The 27,834-nt window shown below is 43.6% G+C and overlaps 1 protein-coding gene across 1 annotated transcript in view; it reads left to right on the top strand.

Annotated features, from left to right (window-relative positions):
* Window positions 1-27,834, top strand: part of KIAA1549L (KIAA1549 like) — a 136,678-nt gene that overhangs the window by 46,638 nt on the left and 62,206 nt on the right. Inside the window, exons 3-8 of the mRNA XM_054283653.1 lie at window positions 13,018-13,365; window positions 16,179-16,796; window positions 18,141-18,253; window positions 20,906-21,125; window positions 22,852-22,985; window positions 25,213-25,375. Of these exons, the coding sequence (XP_054139628.1) occupies window positions 13,018-13,365; window positions 16,179-16,796; window positions 18,141-18,253; window positions 20,906-21,125; window positions 22,852-22,985; window positions 25,213-25,375 (1,596 nt within the window). The remainder of the gene's footprint in view (window positions 1-13,017; window positions 13,366-16,178; window positions 16,797-18,140; window positions 18,254-20,905; window positions 21,126-22,851; window positions 22,986-25,212; window positions 25,376-27,834) is intronic.

Here is a 27,834-nt window from a genome sequence, read left to right as displayed (position 1 = left end):
CCATCTTGGCTCACCCTGCAGTGTGGGCTCCCTTTCTAATCCATTGTTTCTTTGTGATGGGGATAAATGCGTGGCATTAATTTTTTAGCTTCTAGCTGAATTTTGCACTGCCAATGAACCATCTTATTTCATAACAGTGCAGGCTCATTGTGATAGCTGCCAACTGAGGTCCTGTGATTGATGCTATTAAGTCATGTAAAATACTGCCTTCTGTTGTCGAAATGTATTTTTGTTATTGTCAGCATTTTAATGTTTCTAGGCAGAGTTTTAAATAGCTGCTGCAGTAAAAGAAGCTTTTGGTTGAGAAATATGGTGCCCCATGGTTGGCAGGAAGGGGATGTGACTGAAACATATTTATGACTTTGAAATGGCAACTTCTGAGATGACAAATCTTTGTGGGAAATGGCTGTTATTTGGTTTTTTAATTGGAATTCTGGGAACATTCCTTGTACTCTTTTAGGCACCACCTGCTAATGAAAAAGCAGTAGCCGGTGAAGAATGAAATGAATTGTTAGTCTTTTCTTAAGATTCAGATTGCTTTTGGTAAAACCATGGAAAAGAAATTAATGGGAAAGCCAACAAGACAAATCTCTAGACTATGACCAGAATTTACAATCTCATTTCTGCCCTTTCCTGCAGAAATCAATCATTTGGCTCCAGTTTAAGGTAATTCAGAATAGCACCTGTCTTTGAGCCCAGATACTGAGGTAGGGACAAGTTGCATCCCTGTCCTTGTGGGGCTGGAGGAGTCTCCAGCAGGGTGAGCTGGAAGAGTGATGTTCACCATGTTACAGAGCTGCAAAGAAGCATTTTGGGCTTTCCTTCTGCTGCTCAGCTCTGATCTGGTCACAGCTAATTGTGGAACCAGAAGCTGTCTTGATTTTTCAGCTTTTTCCCCCCGCCACCCCTCAGCTGCTTTGCTCTTTCAAGGCAGCCCCTTTGGCACTGTGCAAACCAGACTTTCCCTGTGGCTAACTTTGCCCCAGGGAGCTCCAATTCTTTGTAAACTCCTGCCTGGGACCCTTGGAGAGTGCCAGGAGGACAGGAAAACTGCAATAGGTGTGGTGTGAGAGCTGGTGGGGAGCAGGGCAGGTCCCACAGCTCTTGCTCCTCTTGGGGCTTGCAGGGAAGGAGAGGACCCTGGAGGAAAAGGTGGCAAAGAAGCACCCTTCATTGGGAGAATTTTGAAAATCATCAGGTACATGCACCTGAGGCAATTAAATATTTGAAAAAAATAATTTAGATACTTTTTTTTTTTTTTTTCCCCTGCTGGTGAAATTGTAATGGGCATCTTCTGATTTTTTTCATGTCCTGCATCCACGCTGTAACTCTTCACTGTGCTCACAGCTTTAGTTCATGGCTCACCCATGAAGTCACCAGCGTCCTGATTGATGACAGAAAAAGGCAGCAACCTTGTGGATGGAAACTTCTTCCCATGAGTGTGGTGTGTCACCTCTGTGTTTGCACTCCCCATTCCTGAGATGTTTTCTGACATCCAGGCCAGTAAATCTCGACAGTGAGGAAGAGCATGTGTTGAAAGGGTACCTGAAGTGCCATAAATCTGACTTGAGAAATTTGCTGATGCTCTGCCCTGGTTTGTGCAATATGTCACATGTCAGGAAAGTTGTGGGAAGAAGCTTTCACCTTCACCTTCTGGAGCAAAGTCTTGGATGGTCAGGGTTGCTTTTTTGTAGCATCAGTTACTTGGATTGTAACGCTGATCCTTTGACTGATTAAACTCTTAACTGAGTAAAATGAGTAATAAATGGCTGCGTGACCTGAAAGTTTTAGCACCTTCTTCCTTCATGCCCTTCATATATCTCTTTAATTTTTAAGAAATAACCTGTATTCTTTAGTTCCCCTGGTTATCCCGATCTCATTTGAATGAGCTCATTTCAATAACAATACCAGCATAGAGCAGATTAATGGAAAACCTTCTTAAATACTATACAGTGCATGTGTTTGACAGTGTAGCAATAAAGCTCCTAAAATCCTTGTTTGGCTGAGGGCTTTAAAATCCAGATATTCAGTTATACTGACATGAATGCAAAATGTTTCCACAGTGTGTGTACAAAGGAAAAGCCTGTCTGAGTACGGCATCGTCTTTCTCCTTTTGTTAGAAGTGACTGTGCATGTCCCTAAAGATTAACTGAGTGGCTGGGAAGAAATTAGGGTCTGCTTTTGTTGGAGGCTGTTTTTAGAAATAGCTCCCAGAAATTTTTGGAGAACAGAATCTTCTGAAACTTTAGCAAAAAAGAGCAGCGATCAAGTGACGAGAAATATCGTGGCAGTACCCAAAGTGGGTCACAGAGATGGGGTTTTTGGGGGTTTGGTTCTGAGTTAAGCTAGAAGTTAAAAAGATGGGGTTCAGCTGGGGATCTGAGGGGAAGATTTTTGATTTTTGCCCTACCAGAGCCATGTTTGCCATTCAGTGTGATGGAGCATGTGAGTTCCATAAGCAAGCACAGCAGAAGGCAGCCAAGAAACTCATATAACTGTGGAGGGGAAAATGCATCTTATTTGGTTTTGTTTTGAACTTTTCAGAGGGAGTCTTTTAGTCACTCTCTATTTAAAAGCCTCAAATCTTTCTCCTGTAGCTCGGAGATTTAAATTAGGAGACCCACCAACTTGTGCAGTGCTTTTCACCATCTGGAAATGGCATCATCTTTTCTTTCTAAGAATGCCCTTTCTTCCAGGCAGTGTCTGACTTTTGAGAAAGCTGGTCACTGGATAATGGTTAACCATTTACAATTAAAAGTGACTTCAGCTATTAGTAGAATATTGTTGGCCCTGTAGCAGAGATCCTGCTTTTTTTAAATGGTTTTTTTAGGGCTCCTGTCATTTCACAGGGAAGATGTTGTCTAATGATCTGACAGAAAATGCTAATGCCTTTATCTCAGGGAGAAGAATCAACTTTTTCACACCACGTCACCCATTAGTTGTGACATTTTTTGTGCTTAGGCAGCCAATGCGAGCACAGAGCTGCTGCCTTTGGGTGCATCCACCTGCTTCATCCCTGTGTTTGGCTCTTCCTGAGTTTCGGGTTTGTTGCTTGGATACCTGGGAATTAAAATCCCAAATGATTCAGACAGATCCATCATTTTTGCAGGAAATAGGGGAGGAGCAGGTGCAGGCACCTTGTCCTGGTGGTGGTTTGAGTGTTCATTGCTCCCAGGGGAGATCCCTGCAGCTGGGCTGGGAGCTAAAGTAATTCTGCAGCATTTTTGGGAACCCCACAGTTTGCCAAGGTTCCTACTGATTTTTCAGATTTAAAAGCAATTCTCAAATATTTGCATCTGTGCCATGTTTCTTCTGTATTTTGGACTGAAAAGTGAGATTTGACTGGGCAGTTTTTTAAGATTTTTGCCACCAGTGACTGGGCTCTCCCTTGCTGCTTTTACCTCTTGTCCTCTGTCCATGAGTGTGGCTGATTTTTTTGTTTTGGACAGTAGAGATAAATATTTGCATTTGTTTCTAAGATGTGAGAAAAGGGAATGAGGCAACATATTGTTAAAAACCTGAGCCATTGACACTTTTATGCAGCAAAGACCCTGAAAATAAAGACTAATGGGCTGTGTACAGTGAAAGTCATAGAAAATAGAAATAACTTTTAAACAGCTTCATGATAGTTTCTAGCCTGAGCCAAGTCTCTGTTTACTGTAGAACAGACAAGGAGCTTAAGAATTAATTAGCTAGTCGATATGCATAGTTCATTAATGTGTAAAGGATATTGCACTTTGTGTTGAACACCCAGAGCAGGTCATAGCAAAGTTGCAGGTTGATTTGTTGTTCAGGAGAATTTAATTGCAGCCTGTCATCCTGGCTTGACCTCAGGATGTTCCCTGGCTGCTTCCTGGAAGCTGAAAGTTTGCTCCACATGAGTGTTTTTCCCTTTTTGAGACTGGGCCTTTGCTACATTTGTAAAAGGTAGGAATCAAAGGGCAATATTGAAGTAAAAAAAAAAAAAAAAATCAGATTTTTTTTTAAAGGGATTGCTTTAAAAAGAATAATTTTTGAAAAGTCTTTATGTAAGGAAGAACAAGATGTTGTGTATGAGACTTTTCCCCTAGTTTCTGTCCTTTTTAAGTAGGGAGAGAGGAAAATCCCAAAGCCTTTTAAAGCAGCTTTCAGTGCTGTCTATCCTGCTCCAGAATAGAGTTTTTCTAATCTAAGAAAAACGTGCATTTTATGTGGACTGTTTTCCAGCAACATCTTCTGTTTGTAGTCCCATTCACGGTCATAAGGAGGATTCCCCTCCAAAGAAGAATGGCCCAAAATTTCAACTCAATATTTGTCTATTGGGCCATTCATATATTCAGTATTTTAGCCTTTCTCCCTTTTGGGCCTGTGCAATAGACTGCAGTTTTTTGGGCTCAAAAAGCACATTGTATACCAGGATGGATAAACACTGGTTATTTGGTGCAGATCTTGAAGAGAAAATGGAATTTGGATTTGATTGTTTTGTTGCATTTTTTAAAAATAGGTATGTCATTTGCTCTTTTCTCACCCTCTCTTCAGTACGACCTGAAAGCTTTCTAATGTAAAAATCAATATGATATTTAATTTTTTTTAAGGGCAGACTTCTGTACTTTGAAAGCATTATCAGTGGGGCAATATTGAACCCTGTGCAGACAGAGAAAGCAGGACACTTCTGTGTCTGACCTACATTTCTTTCCTGGTCTTCATTTCTTTATCCTCCATCACAGGCAGTGGAAAGCAGCAAAAGGCAAGGTGGGAACCTGAGTCCTTGTGGTGAATGCTGTGAGCTTGGCACCTCTGTGAGGGCATCTCTCCTAAGGCAGGATTAGCTTCTCTCCTGGTTATCTTGCTGGAACAGAGCCCAAACAGGCTCTGCCCCCAGGGCACAGCTTCCCTGCCTGCCCTCCACATCTTGGCCTGAAATAGGCACTGAAAAGCTCACAGAGCTTGTGTGTGTGTGTTACCTCCACAAACTGCAACTCCAGAGCTCTGAAATGAATTGAAACGAATCAGAATGAGGGTGCTGACCCTGGAGCTCAGTTAGCAGCAGCAGTGGCTGGAGGAGCTGGTGCTGCCAGCCTGTTTGTCACCTCCTCTCTGCTGAGCTGTGGCACCCCAGGCACGTCAGGAACACGTGTGAATGTAGGGATGCACCTGCACATCCTTGTGTTGGTGGCCTGGTTTAGCCTCCTGCAGCCCCAGGTTGGGTCTCCCTTCTGGAGGGAGATGTTGGCTGAGCTTCTCCTGCTCCAGAGGGTCTTCTCTGCTCCTGGGCCATGGCCTCAAATGTTCCCTTGAAGATGAGCTTGGGTTGGTGAGCAGAAAGCTTTTTGGCTCAAGGGAACATTCACGATTGCTCAACAAGCATGTCAGAATGTATTGTATTATGTAATTTGGCCCACAGTTCAACCTTTGGAAGCGCTGTCGTTTCTTTAGGAAAGTTCTGCAAACAATAGTTTTATTTTTTTTTCCTTTGGAGAATAATCTAAATGGCTTTTAGGAAAAGCTCTCTGCTGTCTCCTTTTGTGCTGACTTCGGGGGGGAGTTTAAATTCTGAAAGCTTTATTAAAGGAGTAGCTTCTAGTTAAGAAAATACATATTTTTGTTGCATATAATAATAAAGCTGTACTACTATTACTATTATTGGCTTCTTAGGCTCTGCCTAACTCCAGAGCCTAAGAAGATCAGAGTTTGCAACCCAAACCCTTCTCATGCTTCTTGAGAATTTGATGCCATCCTTCTAGTCTATCCTAGCTCTGGAAATTTAAAATAAGTAAAGAACTTTAACCAGTCCTGTGAAAATGTCATATGCTTAAAAATTATATCATTTAAAAGCAATTTAGCTTTCTTTTTTTCTCCCACAATTTCTAGAATTCAGAATTTCCATGTAAAGAATGAAAAATCAACTACTTATATAGTGTGTTTTACTTAAGATTTTTTTGGGGGTGTTTCTTTTGTTTTTCCCATGAAAAGCCTCTCAAATATTGTAAAACTCAAGGTAAAAGCAGGAGAACTGGCAGCTTAGCTGTTGGTATGCTCCCAAATGACCTTGAATTTTTTTGCTACATTGTTCATTAAATCATTAATGCTGATGCTAGCAGTGTCTACAGCAACTTTCCTGAATAAACACAATTCCTTTGCAAAGCTTTGTGCAAATATCTGTTTACAAATAAAGAGGTAAGCAGCATGCTAAAGCAGGCTGTCAGGCTCACAAAGGTATTGATCCTGAAAGTGTTGCTGAAAAAGCACTACAAATTAATTAAAACAATAACACATAAAATAGTAACAAATACATAAATGTATGCATCATTTATTCACTTCAATCTTTTGAAAAACCAGATCAGCTCAGGCAGAAATTATCATGGGGACATTCAGCAGAGCCCTCAGAGCAGGTTCTTGCAGGCAATCAGGACAACGAGCCAATATGATTAAGCAGAAGCCATTTATTGTTTACATGATGCACTGTTGATACATTCTAGAACTGCTGCACACACATTTCCTGATTGAAGCCCCCGTCTTGTCCATGGGTTCTGCATGCTCTTCTCAGAGTATGTGACTGGTTACAGTCCAGCTGCTTCCCTCTTTTATCCAGTTCTTGTGGTCTTGGCTTTCTGTTTCTCAGCCTCTTCTTCCTTAATTTAGCACAATTTACGTCTTAAAAACCTTGATGCGTTGCAGAAGGCTCTGAAGGGAATAGCTACGAGCGATTTGGCTGGGGCACAATGTGGCCTGAGTTGTTCAAAGCCATTGCTGCAGGTTGTGGTTTCTGTGTGGTTTTGTGCAGTTATCCCATGGCATGGTGTGGTCATGAACCCTCCTCCCCTGCACTCTCATTTCCTAAGGATCCAGATGAGCATCTGTGCAGATGATTATTGTATTTGGGTTGCTCCCAGAGAAAGGAAGGAATGATGAATCTGACTTCATGTTCTCAGAAGGCTAATTTATTATTTTATGATACTATATTATATTAAAATATGCTATAGTAAACTATACTAAAGAATACAGAGAGGATACCTACAGAAGGCTAAAATTATAATAATGAAAACTTGTGGCTCTTTCCAGAGTCCCAACACAGCTTGGCACTGTTTGGCCAAAGAGTAAAAACAACTCACAGCAGAATCCAAGGAAACAATCACCTGTGGGTAAACAATCTCCAAACACATTCCAAAGGAGCAAAACACAGGAGAAGCAAATCGGATAGTTATTGTTTTCCTATTTCTCTGAGGCTTCTCATCTTCCCAGGAGAAAAATCCTGGATGAAGGGATTTTTCCAGTAGAAGTGAATGCCACAGATGATGCTGCTGGGACCACTGCTGGCAGAGCTGGCCCCACTGCCACTAGAGTGTGGTTTTCTCATCCTGGCTGATCCATTGCACTGCTCAGAACCTCCCTCTTGCTGCTGGAGCAGATTAAAGCCTCCCAGCAGAGCCTCCTGGGTGGCACAGGGTACATTTTGGAGCCCCAGGCCAGGCTGGCAGTCGGGACATGTCACAGCAGCCTGTGGCTTCCCGGAGCAGGGCTGGTGACAGTCGTGGAGCTCCCGAATCCCTGCAGCTGACATTTGGGCTGGGCAAGCCAGCAAGACAGGCCATGCCAAAAGCTTTCTTGGCAAAAAGGGCATTTTCCTTGCAGCCCTGTATTTTAATTGATAGCCAAGAGGTTGTCCCTGATGTGCTGCTGGAGCGTTGGGACCCAAAGGGAACTTACACTGCAAGGGCAAGGAGAGTTCACCACGATCCCAAACAGAAAATTTCTGCTTTGGTTTTCATGTGTAAAAACACATGGCAGTGCAATTGAAATGACCAAATATTGTGCCCCAGCGTTTTTCTATTATTTGTTACGAAGCCCAGACTTTTGTTTGTTGAGAAGGAAACCTTGTGCAATGTGGTACCACCTCACAGAGATTTTCCCTCACAGTAAAACTGTTCAATTTCTGTTTACCAACAGAATTCTGATAGTATCAGGAAAAAATATTTTTTCCTGGTTGTCAAAAACAAATTAATAATAGTTTTCAGTTTCAATTTTCTAAGATCAGAGGAAAAAAGGCTTTTTTGGATGTAATGGTGCTTTTTTTTATTGTCTGGTTCTTGTAGACATTAACTGATAAAAACCTCCATTGACCCTAAACCCTCCATCTTAGCTTTATGTATATTACCATAGTCTAAAACCTTAAACTCTAAGTTTTCCACCATATGATATTACACCCTTCTATTCAAACTCCATACGCACAATCCCAGTTCTATAATTCAATTTTGGAATTCTTCTCCACAGTCTCAGATCAAATGCAGTGTTCTCTTGAGGGTCTGTGCCTTTCAACACAGAAAGTCTGAAATTCTCAGCATCCAGGGTTCCAACAGCTAGGATGTAAACAATCTCAGCTGTTGGTAAAATAATCTGGGTTTACATCCATCAGGACAGAATTTTGGGTTTGGAAGGTCAAGATCTAATCTCGGGAAAGTTACAGCTGAAACAAATGTGAGAAGGTGTCTGTTGAACGGCTTAAATTTTCCTAGAATCTGCCTGAAAAAAAATTGATATGAATGAGATACCTGTGAAGAACAGGATTTAGTTTTCTGGTTTCTTTACCTTCCCTCTTTTGCAGTTTTCTCTGGCTCTCCACCATCCCTTCCTGCTGTGGTAGCTGTGGGTTTGGCAGCTGCCGAAACCACCTTTGTTCTCCCTTCCAGTGTGATCCTGGTGGGCCCTCCAGGCAGATTTCCTGGAGGATGAGCACAAAGCACACTGACCAGAGGAGCAGGCATGGCCTGGCCTGTGGGAACCAGGGCTCAGCACAGGTGTCTCGTGGGTTGGCTTGTTGTCAGGGCTAGGCAACACTTACAAGTTAATTGTTTTGCAAAAAGTGTGTAATTAAGCTGCAAAGGCCTGTGGAATGATGCCAAAGTGAGATGTATGGGATACAGAGGTTGTAATGTAATGATCTCATCAATGTAAAATTGGGATAACATATGATGGAGGCATAGGTTTTTGCCATTCTGTACAGTGAGCAAGATTTTGATATGCTACATAGTTATTTTTAGAAATGCTTTGCTGAGCATTTTTATTTTTGTTTGTAGTGTATTTCACATCCTTTGGCTCATGAAATCTGTATTTTTATGCCATTTGTAAACTCTTAATGAATAATGAAAAAAATGACAGCATTAGGAAAACTCTGAAGTGGTGCTATCATCATATAGTGTAGGCTTAATGCTCTTCAATGGAAATAAATTGCAGAACCCTATGATTAGGGTGTGCATTTTTTCACTGGTGTAACAGAGATTACTGTTAATTTCTGTTAATTCTGTTAATTTTCTTATCTTATCCCCTATCAGTCATATCTGACCTTTGGGCATTCAATCTCTTGTGGTAAAACAATAATAAGTGGGAAGCACTGTACTTTTGAGAAGGAAAAAAAGCGCTTTTTTTTTTGGTATGTTAGTGGTGTTGTTTTAAAGATAAAGAGTGGGTGTAGCCCTGGGATAGCCCTATCTGGTACTGGCTAGGGTGGGGTAAAGTGCTAAATGGTCTCTCAGCAATACTTGTAGGTGGCTTGTTGTTCTTCTTGAATCCTAGAATCATGAGGGTTGGAAAAGACCTTGATTAAGGTGATGAAAGACCTTGAGGGCAAGATGTGGAGGAAGTGGCTGAAGTCCCTTGGCTTGCTCAGCTTGGAGAAGAGAAGGTGAGGGGTGCCCTCATGGTATCCCACACCTTCCTCATGGTGACCCTCACTTTATTAAAGGGGAGAGGTGAGGGTCCTTATCACACCTTGAGGTGTGCACAGAAGTGCTCAGAAATGTAGAAAACATGGTTTTCTCCAAACTGGATTGATTTTTAACTTCTTGCTCTGGCATATTGGAAGCGTTCCTCACTTCCAATAGTTTCTGCTACTGGAAAAGTCCCTCATCAGTGATGGCTGCTGTAATGAGGTTACTGCTAGATGGATTTTGGGACGGTTGGAGGTAGTGGTTCATCAGTAGGCTGAGATATAAGAGAATAACAGGTAATCTAGAGGCAGGAGGAGCAGCTACTGGTGTGTGCCAGTACATGCTGTGGGGAGCTCTCATTGTGGCTTTCCTGTTGATTTGAATTGGTTGTCTCCTCCTTCAACAAGTGTGTTTAGCTGTTGATAGATTCAGAAGTGCAATGTTTTCCTGCCTGCCCTTTTTTCCATGATTCAGTCCTGGTTTGCACAGTTTTTGGTAGGGAGCTGTAGTGCTTGGTGCCATCCTAACAATTCTCAAGCACACAGTCCGTCCTTCAGTTTCACCTCCATGTGTTGTGTCTGTCTGGTTTCTACCAGGATGCTGAATTTATGGCAGTTTTAAACAGATGCTGGCAGTCAATATCTTTCCATAGGCATAGAATAAAAGAAAATCTGCTGCAGTGGAATGCCAGCATCACACATAGGTTGCAGCATATTGTATAATTTTCTTAATGCTTCAGTAACTCTGGAGCTTGAATTCATTAATGGGCATGAACAGAGAAGCTGGCAGTTGGTAGGGAATGGAGAGAAAAGAACTGAAGGACTGGAATAAAGAAGTGGCTAGAGGATATTTTTATTTGGTGTTTTATCTTTGCAGTATTTGGACTTTTCTTCACTTCTTGTCAATATGAGGTAACATCAAAGCTTTTTCCAGGTTTATGTTGTCTCTCTGCTTGTAATCATTCTCATTAAACCAATGTGTGAAGAAATGTGTGAAGAATGGTGCAGTCTGTGAGAGGATTGATGCTGACAGGTTTTGCTGTTTTGGAAAAGCAGAAAACATTGACTTGCTTAAGTCCCCTTTAGGACTTGTGCTAGATTAGTTCTAGGACTAAGTGCTAAAAGAAATCCTCCATGAAGGCTTTGCAGTCATTTTTCAGTTCTGGTGAAACAAGACAGTCAGAGGTGCAACAGGTTGGGTAATGATGACTTCACCAGCAGAGATATTTAAGCTGCAGGTTGCCTAAAGTCTGGTTTTGCAAAGCACATCAGCTAGTTCTTAATTTCAGGCACATGTTTGAATCCATTCTAGCTGAGCAAGATTCATCTTATCTTCTTTCCTACCTTCTGTTAAAAGTCTGCCAGACTCACAAGGAAGGAAAAGCCACCAAAACACAGCCTAGAACACAATGTGCCTTCCAACACAGGGTGGAGCATGGAGAGTATCAGAAACCAGGCCGCACCAGTCTCTGAGGACGCATCAGCACCCAAGGCCCAAGTACAAAAGTGTCCCTTCTGTGCTGCAAACCTCTCCTGGTGGGTCAAATTCCCTGTTGGATTCTGCAGCCTCTTGTCCAGCCTGCTGACCTTCTGGAGCAGCGCCATAAAAGTGGATTGGGCTCCTTGTTCCCCTGCTTTTCCCTCCTTTCCATATGTAGCCCTGTGTCTGCCTCCCTTTGCTATTCTCCAGATCACTTGTGTACAAGTTAGCCTGTGTAAAGTGGAAGGTCTGGGGATTTTGGTTGTGTGGAGGACAGAGCTCTGTTCTGTTGCCCATCCTGGAGCTGCTTCCCTAAACCAAATTGCTTCTGGAGACTATAATTTTTCTTGCATCTCAGTGAAGGTGATAGTAATGGCTGTTTTTCACCATGGCTTAATAAAACTCTTAAATACAGGGATAAAATGGGAGATCTCACATTGTTTTGGGTTTTCTTATTGTTTTTTTAGAGAGAGAAAGTGCTGAACATAATTCCAGCACATTTCTGTGGAATGCACACAGGAGCCTGAAGGAGCTGGTCTCCAATCAAGTACTGTGGCCTGTGCATATGGAGGATGGTGGTGTAAAAACTTATGAGGAAAGAAAACTGTAGAAAGAAAGAAACTTAGATTCAGATAGGTGCAGCATGACCCATTCTCCTCCCTTGTGCTGGAAGGTCTCCTGCTGCTGGCTCTTGTCCATGTGGGCTGATCCCAGTTGGTGCTGTTGGCTCTGCTGACCCTTGGGTTCTTGGGTGGCTGGAGCCAGTGTCCAGCCCATTTTATGTGTCTCAAGACCTGCTCTGCTTGCTTTTCCACACCATCATGTTGGGTTATTCACAGGGCTGTGGAGGAGGTTGGCATCCCCTGTGTCTGATCCAGATGTGCTGCAGCTGGAGGGCAGGATTTAGCTCCATGTTTTCCCTCTGCTTGGCTATGCAAGGGGACACAGATTGGCATGCTACCAAGCGCTAGGACTAAGGTTTGATCTATTGTTTTGACATGGGGGAAGGGAAAAAGAAACCCCACCACCTTAAATTTTACCCTTGAGTGAATCTTAATCTTTGAATTAGTACAAATGTGAGTGTTCCCATTCTGTGATTTTAGGATAACTGTAATCATTTCAAGAAAACAAAGCCTAGGAACATTATGGTGTTGAATGCAGAGTAAACTGGTGTTTGAAATGATGTGTTGAGCATCTGCACATGTCAAAAAAAGAAGCGTTTAATGTCCTATTTTGTTTTGGATCTTTCCCCCCCTCTCCTCTTGTTCATCCCTGTTTTATTTTCTCCCTTTTGTGCCTGTAATTGCACACGTTATTAGAGCTGGCAGGATGAGCATCTCCAGATGCATCCTGCAGGAACACAGCCAGTGCTGACTCTATTCCCATGTCAGACTGCATGCCAAGGCAGTGAAGCTTGCTTGTCAAAACCCATTCCCTTTCTGCACTGCTTCTAAACCCATCTTCTCACACAGCGTTTTGACACAGGGTGACTCATGATAACCTCAAGAACTGTCCCAGGCTCAGGGATGTGTCTTTCAGTATGTTGAGACATCCCTGGTAAAAGTAGGATTTTGGAATAGCATGGCTAAGGCAGCTTTCCTTGTTCTTCTGTCAGATGAAACAAGTTGAGGGGTTTAAAATCTGTTGTGTTGAACCTTTCACTGGGTTTCATGTTTGTGGTTTGTTGGTTTTTTTTGGTAAATGTTCTCTGAATATTTATGCACTCTGAAAACAGCAACAAAAAAATTCACTTGTTTTACCAAACTTAATGCATTTTGTGTTGAGATTTGTAGCAACAAGATAACAACTCTTCATTTTGGGGAAGAATATGCTAATTTTCCTTATTATTTTACAGGTGTCAGGCAACAGCATGTCAACGATGCTCCTCCTACAGGATCTTTTCCTAACTGGAGATCTATACTATCACCAACACGGCCTTCCACAGAAACCAAGACCCCCTCAATAGCTGATCTTTCCCTGGGACAGACTTTGGAGAACGCAGACTTGCTTCAGATGATCAGGACAACGCTGACTGGCGCCCGTGCCAGGACTTTGGATCAGATGCACCTGTCGCCCTCCCTGTACCAGGGCAGTGGGAGCAGTGCACCCCAGGAACCCGCTGAGGTCTCGGCCGAGTCGCCGCTGAGGCCGTCGCCTCACGATGCAGATGACACAGCTGCTCTAACAGGTTTGCCTCAGCTTGGTATGTTTGTCACACTGCCCACCACACCACCAGTGACACATTTGGGTACAGCTGTGCCATCCCAGCCAGTGCCATTAGAAACCACCCTCCATTTGCAGAGAAAGCACATCAGGATCAGACATGCTTGCCGCTGTTCCATCACCATCATTCTCCTCATTGGTAATCCAGTCACCTCATGCCATTAACTTTTCTAAACCAGCTGTACTGCCCATCCAAGTGCCTTTGTCTGCAGATCCTGAAGGTTTCTTCAGCACAGATTCAGCTAGCTCACAGGTTAGTGAAAGCAGGAATAGTGCTCTAAGCGTGGTGCATTCCAGTGTGGTGAATCACAGGAGGGTCCCAACTTGTTTATGGGGGCCATGCTTTTAATTGGATCAACCACAGAGCATTTCACAGAGTTAGTGGGGAAAGGGTTTCCTTTGGAAAGGACCTTGTTGTCATCTGTATATTCTGATATTCCTGGGTAAAAAAGAATCAGTCTTCCCTGACAGTAATTTCTAAAAGTTTGTCACGGTTCCTTGGTGAGAGCATGTAAAATGTCTCTTCTACTGGGGCCATTTAGGGCAGCACTGACTGGCACAATCAGTGGTACCACTCTTCTGTCATCATGAGTTTTTCAGGATAAAGCAGCTGTTCCCACATCAGTCTTCCATGCTGCGGGTACTCCACGTCCAACACCACCAATGAGTCACCCTCAGTCTTTCACAGCACTGACTAATTCCACTACAGCCTCTCACCCTGCACCTTTCATGTCATCAGCCTCCAAGAGCTCGGCTGAGGTCTCTAGCTGAGCACAGAGTCCTCCCTTTTACTGCCAATATCGCTTTTTCCAGATGCAAAGCACGCTCGCAGTGCAGTGCTGCCAGTAGGAGAATTTAGAAGCAAAACAGATTTTCTCTTTAGAAATGCAGCACACTCCTCTCCAACAAGCCCAAGGTCTCCCTTGCTAATGGAGACAAATGAGGTGTTTACTGGGGCAGCACGCACAGCCAGTCCCAGGGTGGCAGCAGCCAACCAGGACAGGCTGCAGATCCCTCCTCCTGCTGCCTCTGAATCAGAATTTTGCAGAAATTGGACTGATGGAACTTAGCAGGCAAATAGCATGAGACTCCCAGCTGCTTCGGCCCTGCTCTCCCAAATCCTGGTGGCTTTCCTGTGGCAAGGACAGCTCAACAGCCTTTCACAAGAGGAGTGACAGCAAAGATGTCCGTGAACTTTAATGCTAATGATGTTCTGCGTTATGGAACTCAGCTTCTCAAAGTTTCTCCAGGTATCCAAATCTGTGCACTCCTCACAGGATCAAGGATACTAGACACTGTTTTGGAGATGGCCATGATGACTCTTGATCTAGCTGCAGTGCCATTAATTACTTCCCCTGTATGCCTTTCCAAACCTGAACCTGCTACCACAAATACTTCTGCCACTACTGCTTTTGTGACTGCACATCTTCCACCTGGAGATGCAGAAAGTTCAGATGTAACTGCAAATGAAGACAGAAGGATGGGAGTAACCACTCATGTGAACCCACATGCAGAATATTCATCTCCAAGAACTTTAAAGAATTTAACCTCTGGTCAGGCTTTGCATTCAGTTGATAAAAAGCCACTGGCCTCTGTCATGCCTCCAGCGTGGGGTACACTGCCATCACTTGTTTCCATGACAACAGTGACGGGCAGCCACAGTTCTGGCTCTTCCAGAATTTTGAATGCAGGCTCTGAAAGCAATTTAGATCCTGTCAGCCTTCCTGAAGTTGTAACTTCAGCTTCTACGTGGACCAATAAAGCATTGCTGCTGTCTGCAGCTGCTGTCTGCAGCTGGCATTAGTATTCCTTCGGTAAAAACTTCAGTCCGAATGGAAAAAAGGGAAGTTGCTCCAAGTACTTTTCCATTGGAAGATGAGTGCTATGCACCATACTCAGTAGTGTCAAGTCTGCAAAACAAAATTAATACAAATCAGCAGCCTCTCTTCTCCACCCCTTCAGCAAACTATACATATACATCCTATAGTCAAAACATTTTAGATTTACCCTTTCCTGGAAAGAATAACTTTTCAGAATTTGATGTAGATGCTCTTGCACTGAAAACATCTCCCGTTCAGTATTCATCCATTGCTACTGCATTGACAATGCCTGAGACTCGGCAAAAAAAAGCATGGAAACACAGCTGAAAACATTGCTGATTTCTTCCGTGTTGGAGAGGTTCCTATCAGTATACATGAGAAAGAACCTCTCCATTTCCATGTGCCTCCTGTTAATGCTACAGGTGCTCTCCCTAGCTCTCTAGAATCCCAAACGATGCTGGGATCCCAAATGATGCTGGAAAGATTACTGATGGAAACAGGCCCAGCAGCAGTGTTGGTTTTTCAGCTCACTGGCAGCTTGACTACTTCAGCCCGAAACAGAAGCAGTGTCACCCTCAGCACACTGCCAGCCTAGTCCCCCTTCCCTGTCACCAAGCCTTCTGGTTAAGAAGGCTCAACTCTCTCCCAACTCTCTTGAATAGTTTAATCTGAGAAGACACTGGTTCTGGGAATTTCCCAGAATTTGCAGACAACCAGTTGAGTCCCCTGGTTATTTCTTTACGGCTGATAAATATCCAGCCACATTCAGTGAGGAGGAGTGGGACACAAGTGCTACAAGTCATAGTCTAGATCTAAATAACTTATCTAATAAAGCTACCAAGGGCATCCCATTACAAACCCCTACCACCAGTGCTCCGCAGTCAAGTCATCATAACTTCTGTCCATGCATCACCAACACAGATAGAGTCTCCTTTTTTGCCAACAACCAACTTTACCCATTCTGTTCTTGCAGTGTTATCTGGAGTATCTTCTGGTGCAATACCTACAGTAGAAACTTCAGAAGCAAAACCACTAACAAGAAAATCATCTCCAGCTTCACCAGTGCCAGCTTCTTCCTTCTTTTCTCTAGGCACTGAAAAAAACACCCCTTTGCCATCCGTGATGGCTTTAAGCACACCGATCCTGACACTAACAAAAAATAACACTGCCACAAAACTGGCACCGGATCCGAGCTCAGTAGGAACACAGGCAGATTTTCCTTTTGCAACAAGAAACGTGACTGCCTCACCTCTGGACACGCCGGCTCTGCTCATAACCCCCAAGAGCAGCACGGCCACAGCTTCCACACTCGCACCCACAGCCCACGTACCAAGGCAGATAGAAACAACAGTAACTGACACCCAGAAGTTCCCGAGCTCAGACATCACCAAAAGGCCAACCCCATCCCCACTGACAATGACAGCAGCTTTGACATCTATTACAGCATCAGCGAAAGCAACTAGGCTCCCCCCTCCTGCCGTGGAACTCAGCCCTGCTCCTCCCGGCACCACGGCAGCCGCCGCTTTCGCTAACATGACGGCAGCTCCCTCCCTGGATTGCCGGCTCTCTGCCAACATGATGGTGAAAACAGGTACGTGCAGCCTCCGCTGAAGGGCTCCCCTGTGTCTGTGAGGTGTGAGACGCACACCCCAGTGTCCAAGAATGTGGGGCAGCAGTGATTGATCCGCTATGCTGGCGAATCAGATGGGTACGGGCAGGGTTGTTAGTTGGAAATGGTGTTGGCTTTGCTTGTGGCTGGGTTTTGACATGAATGTGTCGAGTGAAGTGGTGAGATCAGGTGCTGTGGATTCAGGGGTCACTGCGGGACCACCTGTGTGTTGGGACAGCCCTGTAAGCTGGGATGGTTTGGTGCCCGCTTTGCAGTGAGGGGTCTGTGCTGCTGGAGAGGACAGTGCAGTGACCTGCCTTGGTCCTCAGCCCTGTTTATCCACAAAACCCTAATTCTGTTCTAGTATGAACACCTTATTCTATCAGTACAGATCCATTTGAAAATTATGTTTAGCATTTAGACTTGCACACTTTGAAAAGGGAGAATTTTGAGTTTTCCATGTGAACAGTGCCACTTCTGGCTCTGGCTGCTTTTTCATGGGCAGCTTCTCCTTAGCTGTAAGAACTCTGAATTAAAGGGGCCTGGAGAGGTCCCTTGCCCAGGCTTCTCATGGATTCCTTGTGGCAGCACAGCACCAGAAGATGTGTGTGTTTGGGAGATCTCAGCAAAGAATAGGTGCAGAAAAGAGTTTGTGACCTTGCATGATGCAGGCTACAGTGAAATAAGCAGCTTTTGGACCTAATGTGTGTTTGTTAGCTGCTAAATATCCTCGTAGGTAGCGTGATGAGTACTATAGCTCTTTCTAAAGATAAAAGTAGCTTGTGTACATTCTATGATTGAAAGTACTCAAGCACAGCTAAAAAGCTCTTCCTGAAAATTATAAGAGAAAAATAAGAAGATAGTGATAGTTTTGTTAGAGAAAGCATAGAGATGCTTTCTTAATAGAAAATAATTGCAGCAGTGGAGCAGCAGATTTATTTTATATAACTGTGGCCATGAAGATGTGAAGCCTGCCTGTGCAGCTCTGGCTCAGTCCCCTGGGAATGCTGTGCCAGTCTGTCCTCAGGCAGTGAGTGGCCTCACGCCTCCTTGGAGGGGCAGCATGGCAAAGACTTGTTGTTGCTGCTAATGAAATTGCATTTGTTAGACCTTGCTCTGGAATCATGGAAACAATGGGCTATTGCCATGGGATGGATAGGGAACTCAGGAGCTGCTGAGCCCCTGCCGTTCTTGTCTTTGGAGCTGCTGCTAATCCAGGCTGCTTTGATGATCCCTGCACAGCCAGCCCAATGAAAAACAATTAAAGAAAGCAAACAAGAGCGTGGTGATGTGTCAAACCACCCTGTGGCTTTTGTTGCTCCACAGTTCTGTTTCTGAACACAAGGAGGATGATGATCAGCAATGCCTTCAGGGAGAGTGTGAGAAAAGGCCTCAACCAAGTGCTGAGACGAGCTTTCAACCAGAATGTCAGTGCTCAGGTAAGCGTGCTTGGCTTTCCCTGCTTGATTTCACCAAAACAGCTGTCCCACCAAAGAACCACAGCTGCCTGCAGCTCCAGTGGTGTCCCTGGATGCAGGAAGCCTCTTGGAGGAGAGCTCTGAGATTTTCCTATGGAGAGCAGGCAGAGGTGGCAGCTACTCTGGTCTCTAAAAATATCAGGAATACTCCAAAGCTTTTAGTGGTTTATTTGATGATGAAGAAGAGAAAAATGCAGACTTGTTTTTAGGGTGCTCTGGGAAATGGCTACTGACAGCAGTTTCCTCTTCCCCCTGCAGCTCAGGAGTGACTTCTGCTCAGGGGCAGCCAGGTGCTGCTGTGCTCAGCCTGGATCAATGGCAAGAACATGGCTGGTAAATGGGATGTCAGTGCTGTCAGTCTGCTTCCTGCTCTGAAAACCCAGTACCTGACAGGTGCAATTTCACAGGAACCAGAATCCCAAGCAGGGAGAAAGCGTGTTTTATTGAAAATAAGTGGAAGTGATGTGTTCATCACTTTGCAGCTAAATTGCATGAACCTCTGCACTGCTGTGTGTGGGAGCAGGTTGGGTGGGCTGCCAGAGCCCTTTTCCTGGGGACAAAGCTTCCTCTGGAGAAGCACTCAAGCTGGGGTTTGTGTGGGGTCCAAGCCTCTGGGAAGGAAAAAAGTAATTTTTCTCAAAACAGAGGTTATCCAAGTTGATTTTGGTCCTCACACCATATTGCTGCAAGTGTGGAGGATGTCAGTTGCTTTGGGCATTGTGTGCTCCTTGGCAGCAGCAATAAACACTGCCAGGTTTAGTTCCCTACCTTTCTACAAATTGAGAGAAGCTGCCCTCTTCTAACAGAGGAAACCAGCTAAAACTTAATGAGTAGAACCAGTTCCAGGGCTAAAGCTTTTTGAAAAACACTGAATTTTGAGGTAAAACTCAGGTCATGTTTTGAGTTTTGACTCAGTGTGTCTGTTCTTGTGGTTTGGCATTTCCACTCATATAGGTCTGCTCATAGACTTAACCATCTGGAGGGTAACCAGTACAGGAGGAGATAGGAGACAGCCCAATCAAATATTGGAAATTTTTGTCTTTCAAAAAGTCAGTGAACTTTGGGCACAGAGTAGGAGCTGGAAGCTCTCTGTGTTTTTTCACATATGTGTAAAATGTCCCTGTATCTGTGCATGGGTGAAGGGCCAGCCTGACCTGGAGCTTTGCAGCTGTGGTAGCAGTTCTGCACTCCTTTAATTTGGAGCCTATGCTGCATGGGCTGAGCCTAAAACTCTCTGAGCAGCTCTGCTAATACCGTGTCTGTCGCTGTTGTATTGAGGATGGATGAATAAGGTGACACATGGACTCCAAACTCTCAGAAGGCAAAATGCTATTTTATTAAAAACCACACACTTTTTGTAGACAGTTACAATACAGGTGGACCTGACTGCTCCTCAATCAACATCCCTCACACTATTGGCTAATTAGGCACACCACTGTCTTGTAAATATCTTACGAGAAAACAACACCAGCTGCAAAATTAAGAACTGTTTTAATTCCTTCTCTGAACTTTCCCAAAACTTTGAAGAGCAATTCCTGGGTAAGATTATCTGACTTTCTTCTCTGACTAGTTCTCAACATCCACACCATGTCTGATATGACACTAACTGATCCCACAGGGTTTCTAGGGGATTGCAGGATAAAAACCTTGCCAGGGACACATATTCAGGGTGAGAAACCCCATAAACCGCTGTCATTGTTTAGTAAGAAATGACACAGAGTCATCATTACTTCTTTTATATGCTGTTTTATACACTGTTCTGATACAGGTGGAGCTGATTGGTCATTCAACCAATCAATACATTTCACCTGATTGGCTAATTAACAAGACACCCATTTATAAACAATCTTATGAGAATAACAAGAAAACAGACATTAGGAAAACAACACCTGCAGGTTGTTTTTAATAACTGGATATCATTGTTTTTCTTCAACTCCCTAAAGTCTCCCAGGCTGATTCTGGGAAAACTTATCTAGTTTTCTCACTCTCTGACCAGGCTGTCACATCCACAAACAGCATCTGAACTGCTGGTTTCTCTGGGTCTGGATTGAAGGCACTTGAGACAATAGTTCATGTTTGGATTCAGGTGTTTATTATTCCTTATCAGTAAAAATCAGTCTCATTACTGTGAGTTCAGCAGCTTTTCAACAGAAGGCACAAAATGGCCAACAATCTCTTGTAACAAGATCTCTTAAGACTAAACTATCCAATTAAGAACTGACATCTAGATTATTTTCCCTTTTAACCCAATAACTGATCTCAAAGATATCATGTTTCTGCCCAATTACAGAATGCCACCCAAAACCATGAAGAAGAAGAAGCATGAAGGAGAAACCCAGGACAACACCCTGTGCCCTCCATCTTGCTTCCATCCACAACATACTGAAAATCCCAAAACCTCAATTTCTCACCAAGTGATACACCCACACTACTCTCTATTATCTGTTTCACACTTTTGTGGATTCTAGTCTATCTTGAAGTCTAGGAAACTTTCTCCATGAATGAGGTCAAGGTCAGGGCACCCCAGAAATATTCCTGGCACCCTGGCTTTCTACAAACTGCAAGCAAAATAATAAAAAAAAATTAAAACCCATGCTGCCCTGTGTGTTTTAGGTTGAAATCCTGGAGCAGTCGAGTAACCTGACCGTGGGGTACTATGTCACACGAGGCAGGCTGGTTTTCACGCCGGCTGCCGTTGCCGAGAAGCTGCTGGCCTACGGCCTGGCCAACGCCACGGCCGACATGAAGCAGCACGTGCCACACCTGCAGGCCCTGGTGGCCCTGGCCCTGCCCTGGCAGCCCCTGCCCGCCTACCACTTCCAGCTGAAGACAGGTGAGTGAGGGAAACCTGCCTGGGCTGGGTGTGTGCCCGTGATGCCCTCTCTGGGCAGGGGGGTGGCAGCAGGACAGGCTCTGCTGTGGGGTCAGGCATCCTGTGGGCACCCCTGGGCTCGGCTCTGCTGCCAGGGCACTGCTGTGAGTGTGATGCCTTAGGGTTTTAGCTTTTGTATTTTTTGTATATTTTAACCCTGCAATTCTTTGTGTATAACTCTGAACTCCATATAGAATGTTAGCTACTGTTCTCCAAGTTTGGTTGGGTAAAACAATTCCTCTCCAGGCCTGGGAATCAAGGACACCCCTGTGGGCACCCCTGTACTCTGTTACCAGGGCACTGCTGTGAGGGTGATGCCTTAGGGTTTTGTATGTTTTGTATATTTGTAACCCTGCAATTCTTCAGTGTGTAACTCTAAACTCCATATAAAGTGTTAGCTACTGTTCTCCCAGTTTGGTCGGGCAAAACAATTCCTCTCCAGGCCTGGGAATCAAGGACACCCCTGTGGGCACCCCTGTGCTTGGCTCTGCTGCCAGGGAGCTGCTGTGAGGGTGATGCCTTAGGGTTTTAGCTTTTGTATGTTTTGTATATTTGTAACCCTGCAATTCATTAGTGTGTAACTCTAAACTCCATATAAAGTGTTAGCTACTGTTCTCCCAGTTTGGTCGGGCAGAGCAATTCCTCTCCATGTCTGGGCATCAGGAACATCCCTGTGGGCACCCCTGTGCTCTGCTGCCAGGGCTGTGGATGCTGCTGTGAGGGTGATGCCTTAGGGTATTAGCTTTTATATTTTTCAAACATTTGTGACCCTGTAATTCTTTAGTGTGTAACTCTAAAGTCTATATAGAGTGTTGCTACTGTTCTCCCAGATTGGTCAGGCAGAACAATTCCTCTCCAGGCCTGGGAATCAAGGACATCTCACTGTCTCAGACCCCAAGAGTGAGTTGGGGGCGGTAAACTTGGGGTAAATGGCTTCATTACCTGAAGCTGTAATTGGATGATTAACCCCCAGTATGCAAATGGACTAAACTTACAAAAGTATGAAATCCAAGACTTGTCATCCATTTTTTTTGGGTATAGCTCTGAAGGGGGCTTTGTCTGCCTGAAATGTACCTGAAGATCCTTCAATAAATACAACTGCATTTTTTTCTCTTAATTTTGTCTGGTTTTAGGTAGTCCCAAAAAAGCATCAAGGGGATGTGGCAGTGCAGAGTAATTGTGGGTCACTATAGTACTAGGAGAGGGCAGAGTGCTCTGAAATGATATATTAAAAGATAAAAAAATATTTCTTACATGTGTGCTTACAATGTTTGTATACGCATATGACAGTTACAAGTACATTTTTCCCAGAGTGAAAATAAAACAGAATGAGAATCAATATTATGATTAATTATATTTTGCAGGACCAGATGACCTGCAAGATTTAAGATTATAACTTGTTTTTTAGAATGACTTTGATTATTGCCTGTCTCTGAGCTAGTATATGCACAGTGAACAGGCCTTACCATCTTATATATCATTGCAGAAGCAATCTCCATTTGTTTGTGGAGAGCATCAGCTCTAATAGTGCAATTTAATTCTTACATTTTATCTTAATTGAGGCTAATTTAGTGCAGTTCCTGAAGTGGCATAATCTTCACCTGCTTAATGTGTAAATTGATCATTTTGTTTTTGGTGCTGCAATGAGAATAGTTTGTCCAAATGCTAATGCCTTCCTTTTTTCCAGAGCTGCAGTTTGTGGGTCAAACAGACAACATTCAGTCGTGCAAATTTGTTCAGACCATGGAGCAACGGCTCCAGAGAGCATTCCAGGATGCTGAAAGAAAGGTCTTAAACACCAGCAACAACTTAACTGTTCAGGTACAGTGTTGTGTACTTTGCCTGTTGCCAACCCCTCCTGGTTGTTCTTTGCCAGGTGTATGTTTTATTCCAGCAGAGTCCTTTGCTAGCCACTGTGGAAGGAAGTTTAGGTTTTCATCTGCAATAAGATCGTTTATGCATTGCAGGAAAACTTACAGATGCATGATTTATAGAAGGCTTTTCATGAATTGGAGTTTTACTGCTTGCACTTCAGCCATATAAATGAAATTCCAACTATAAAAACACAGTCTTCCAAATTTATGTTTTTACTGAGCATGTTATTCTGATACATTAGTTGCTTTCATTGAGGCTATTCAGGTATAAAGATGGTGCTAGGCACAGTTGTTTTTGAGATGTGAAATAATGGAATAGATTTCTTTTTCATGGTATGCATTTCAGTTTCATACTCATGGGCACAAATTCACCACAAATTTTTACACACCTTTATATGTATAGTGGGCCAACACTCTAACATTCTGTGCCACACTTTAGGACTAGAGAAATGATCTCCTGGGCAATATTATGATATCTTTTTGATTTCTGATAAAACTCTGTGTATGGATTGTGCTCCTCAGAAGGAGAAAATTTTGCGGTCAGGGCTCTGCTAATTATTGTGGTGCTATTTCTTGTGAGTTTGAGCTCAAAGTGGTGGAGCTCAGAGAGGCAGCAAAGCACAGGGCAAGAGAGGGCCTGCCACAGTAGGTACAGGGATTATCAAGTTTCTCAGGGGAACTTCATGGTGCCTGATTTGCTTGTGGTGGAAGTAGTTTTATGAAGATCTCACAAAGCACCTAAGCAATTTTGGAAAGAGTCCTAGGAGAAGGTAGTGACTGTTTTTGTGGATATTGCCAATTTAAGGAGAGACAGGATGGAGGTCCTGGAGGCAACATATAGGCTGGGAAGTAAGAGGCTCAAGGGTGTGATCTTCATGATAAATTATTTTGAAGTTATTCCAGTATCATGCAAAAGACTAAGTCCATGCAACAAAACACTCTATGAGAATTTGAGATTAATTGAAAACTGGGGAAGAGTTCTGGAGCAGACAGAGCCAGTTCAGAGAAGGTATTGCTGCCTTAGGAGAGTAGAGGGAAGGTGGATAAAAGGCATGAAGCATCTTCCATGCAAGGAGAAATGAAATTGGCCATGGCTTTCCAGCCAGTAGTGGATCAGGAGTGGCCACTTAGAGTTTCCCATAACAGAACTACTCAATTTTAAATAAAAAGAAGCATCCTTTCACACAATGTGTATAAAGATGTCCAGATGTAACTGGAGAAAAAAAAAAAGGAAATTACAAAAAAACATTTGGCCAAAGATATAGAATAAAAAGTTATCAACCCTTTTTGAACTCAGGCATATGATTTATGACTCTGACACAGCTGTGAGATAATCTTACACTGTTGAGAGCCATTTATTCCTCTTGTCCTGTGCTAATTCTCCAACCCTCTGCTCCAGCCATCTGTAGGTGAACATTGGCTAGGCAGACCTTGGGCTCTTTTGATGCTTCTTTTTGTATCATGGTTTTTCTTTTAACTTGGTGATCCAAACCATAAAAATGGGGTATTTAAATAACATTTATGAATGCTGTCAGGCCTACCTATCAGTAGCCAAATAACCCCATCCCTCTTGCCCTTGGGCATAAGTTTTTCAAGAAAACATGTGGGTTTTGTTCCTGGTATTGGAGAATCTCATCCAGTACTTGCTGAATGGAATTGGTCCTCAAAACATAGTAATCAGATTGGGGCTCAGCAAGGGACTGGCACTGAGCTAGAGTGGGGAGGAGCACAGAGATTCATATGATGTTAGGAACACAAAGACATGATATCCCTTAATTTCATATGAAAAATGTGTGGGTCTATAAACCAGCAGTAGGAAGGCAGCAAAGACAGCAAGATAAACAGCACAATTTGTCTGCATCAAGCACTGGGTGGTTTTTCTGATAAGCCTCCTCTCCCTCATCCTACATTCCCTAGTAAAAACAGGGGAAAACATTTTCAGTCCTGGCTGCACCTTTTCTGCCTGCTGCTGTTCTCCAGGAACCCTGCAAGTGCTAAAGCAGGGATTAAAGTATCACACAAGTCAAGTTGGATGAGATGTAGCTAATCCATTCTTCAGGTTAACATTTCCCCAGTTTCTTCGCATTGCCTTGGTGGTTTGTGTTGTTTTTTTTTTTTTTTTTTTAAATAATGAGCTGAACCACAGCAACACATTATTTTTGCTTCTGTTTCAGATTTTGAACACCTCCAATGTCTCCCAAGCTGTCACTCTGTTTTATGTAGTGAAAAATCAAAGCACAACTCTAAATGGCACTATTTCCAGCAACCTTCTTAATCAGCTGTCAGCTGAGCTGGTGGGTTTCTACCTCACCTACCCACCTCTCACCATTGCTGAATGTAAGTATGTGCTTCCCACCATCAAGATTAGCCAGCACCAGAATTTGGCTTTGTTGTCAAGCTCAGGGATTGTAGGTAGCTTTTTCTGCTAACTTTTAAAACTGTATTTTGTTACAAAAGAAAGGGGGGAGGGAGAATTAGATTATTTTTTTCCCCTGGGTTCAGTGTTTATTTTGGCTGCTAGCAACACTGGCAAAAAGTTAGGGAAAAAACATATATACTCTGCCATTAACAAAAACATTTCCTGTGCTAGGTTACAAACAAAATTGTAGTTTTGTGAAAAGCAAAGCACAAAAGTCCCAAAGTCTTCATTTCAGGAGTGCTTAGCACAGCACTGAATGAGCTTTAGCTTCAGCAAAGCCCTTTGCTTCAGGGGATTCCTCAACCCTGGTGGTTGCTCCAGGGCTGGGATCAGGCTGGGACTGTGTTTGGGTAGTGGGGTGAGCTCCACCTGTGCTTCTATTTTAAAAAGCTGTTGGTGCATTTGCTGAGAGCTGCATCCTCAGTTTACACGTGGTCTGAGCACTTTGCCATCAATGGTTTTCCTGAGTTCCAGTTCCTATGAAGGCTCTGAGGTACAAAGAGCTGGAGACAATTGTGCGGGCAGCCTGCGTGTGCATGTGCTCTCTGACTGCCTGCTGATTTCTTTAAAATGATTAAAGGGACAAGACACTTGATTATAGGGATTTCTGTTTAATCTGCTTGTTAATGTCATGTGTGATATTAAGCTTGCAGCAGACTGGAGTTCTGTATTTTCTGGGAGTGAGAAGAGACATGCTGGGTACGTGCAGAAGCACACTGTTGGAAAGTGAGCACTGAGGAAAACACAAATTACCTTTTTTTTTTTTGTCAGTCCATTTTGTTTGCAAACAGCCCAACAGCAGGGAAATTACATGGTGCAGTTCACCAGTGACTTGCAGGATGAGCTTTCTGTGGGATAAGTGGTTTCTCTTTGCTGTGAGGCAGTCAGGAATCACAGCTAACTTAGGTGGCTGTGCAAATCTTTGGGAAAGGAGGTTTGGATGTCCTTCTTGAGGCATTGCCTATCAAATTACAATATTTGGAAACAAATAGGTGAAACTGCCCTGTAAGTTCTTGCACTGTGTTGGTACACTTCTGAATCTGAGTTTGCATCACAGGGTAAGAGACACATGCCATCTTCTAAAACCTTAAACTCTAAGTTTTTCACCACATGATATTGCACACTTCCAGTCAAACTACACACCCATAATCCCAGTTCTATCATTTGAATTTGGAGGCCTTCTCCACAGCCTCAGGTCAAATACAGTGATCTCCTGGGGGTCAGAGTCTGTCAGCACAGTAAGTCTAAAATTCTCAGCGTCCAGAGTTCTGACAGTGGGCTTGTGCTTTCATAAAGTCTTTCCACAGGCGAAGGGAGGCAGAGGGAAGGAGGCTGTTGGTAAAGGATGTGGTCATGGACCTAGAAGGGATGTCCCCCATTCCTCAAAAGAGAGGCTCCCTTTTGATGGCTGGTGTTCAGGACATGTCTTCATAGGCCATCCAGGAGCTTTCAGGAGGAAGTTTTGGTGCTGGCTGTGCTCAGTTCAAGTGTTTGGCCTCCAAAACAGGCCTGTTGCATAGGAGGAGGATTGTGGTGCTTCTCAGGCAATACAAGCACATGCTTGGTAGTCAGGAGCTGTGCAAGCCATTCATCACACAGCAAGTCTTATGTGGTACTGCAGTTGTCTGCTGCTCCCCACACATGATGAACAGACCTGATGAAGTCTTTAGCTAGTGTTTCTTTACCAACTAATGGTTTATATTTCATTTTGGAGCTCTTGGTTTTATTCCCAGTGTAGCAGCTGCACTGCAAACTCATGAACTTAATGCACACGCGGTGTTTATGGCTCCAGACTGAGAGCGTGTCTGGAAAATGTTTCCTTTGAAGACTGTTTGATGCTTATTCATGTGGCAGTGTAGTTGTCTCAGTTTATCAAACAAATATTGAGGTTGTTCTCCAAGCATGTTATTTCCCAGTAGGCTCCTCCAGAGCCTTTGCAGTCTGTCCTGGAAATGCACAGCTCAGGGCACGCTGTGAAATCCTCCTCAAAAGCAGCTACTGTGTGTAATCAAATCCCTTACAATGTTTACTATTCTGAGCCACTTTGGGGTTTAAAAATCAAGGTGACTCAGTAGCAGCCTATCAACGTGCAGAGCATGGTTGTTTTCTGAATTAAGTTCCTGGTATTCATCAATTGAACAAACGCTGAGCTGTGGAGTGAATTAGCAGCATATTGAGCTTTACAGCCTAGTGCACTTTGGAGATGGAGGAGCTAACAAAAGGCATCACAACAGCAAATATCAGTTTCTCACAGATGCAGACACATATGGTTGTAATGCCTTAAATGGTGCACAGTGGGAGAGCACCACACTCCAAGGTGTGCTCACAGTTTTGTTAGTCTCATATGCAGTCCATGTGGAGTCTGACCCTGGTATAT

The sequence above is a fragment of the Melozone crissalis genome, unplaced genomic scaffold (genome assembly GCF_028551555.1).
Source record: "Melozone crissalis strain CALT ecotype California unplaced genomic scaffold, PUWL_Pcris_2 ptg000038l_1, whole genome shotgun sequence".
In the NCBI taxonomy this organism is placed as follows: domain Eukaryota; kingdom Metazoa; phylum Chordata; class Aves; order Passeriformes; family Passerellidae; genus Melozone; species Melozone crissalis.
The sequence above is the reverse complement of the archived record's forward strand: the minus strand, read 5'-3'. Positions and strand labels throughout refer to the sequence as shown.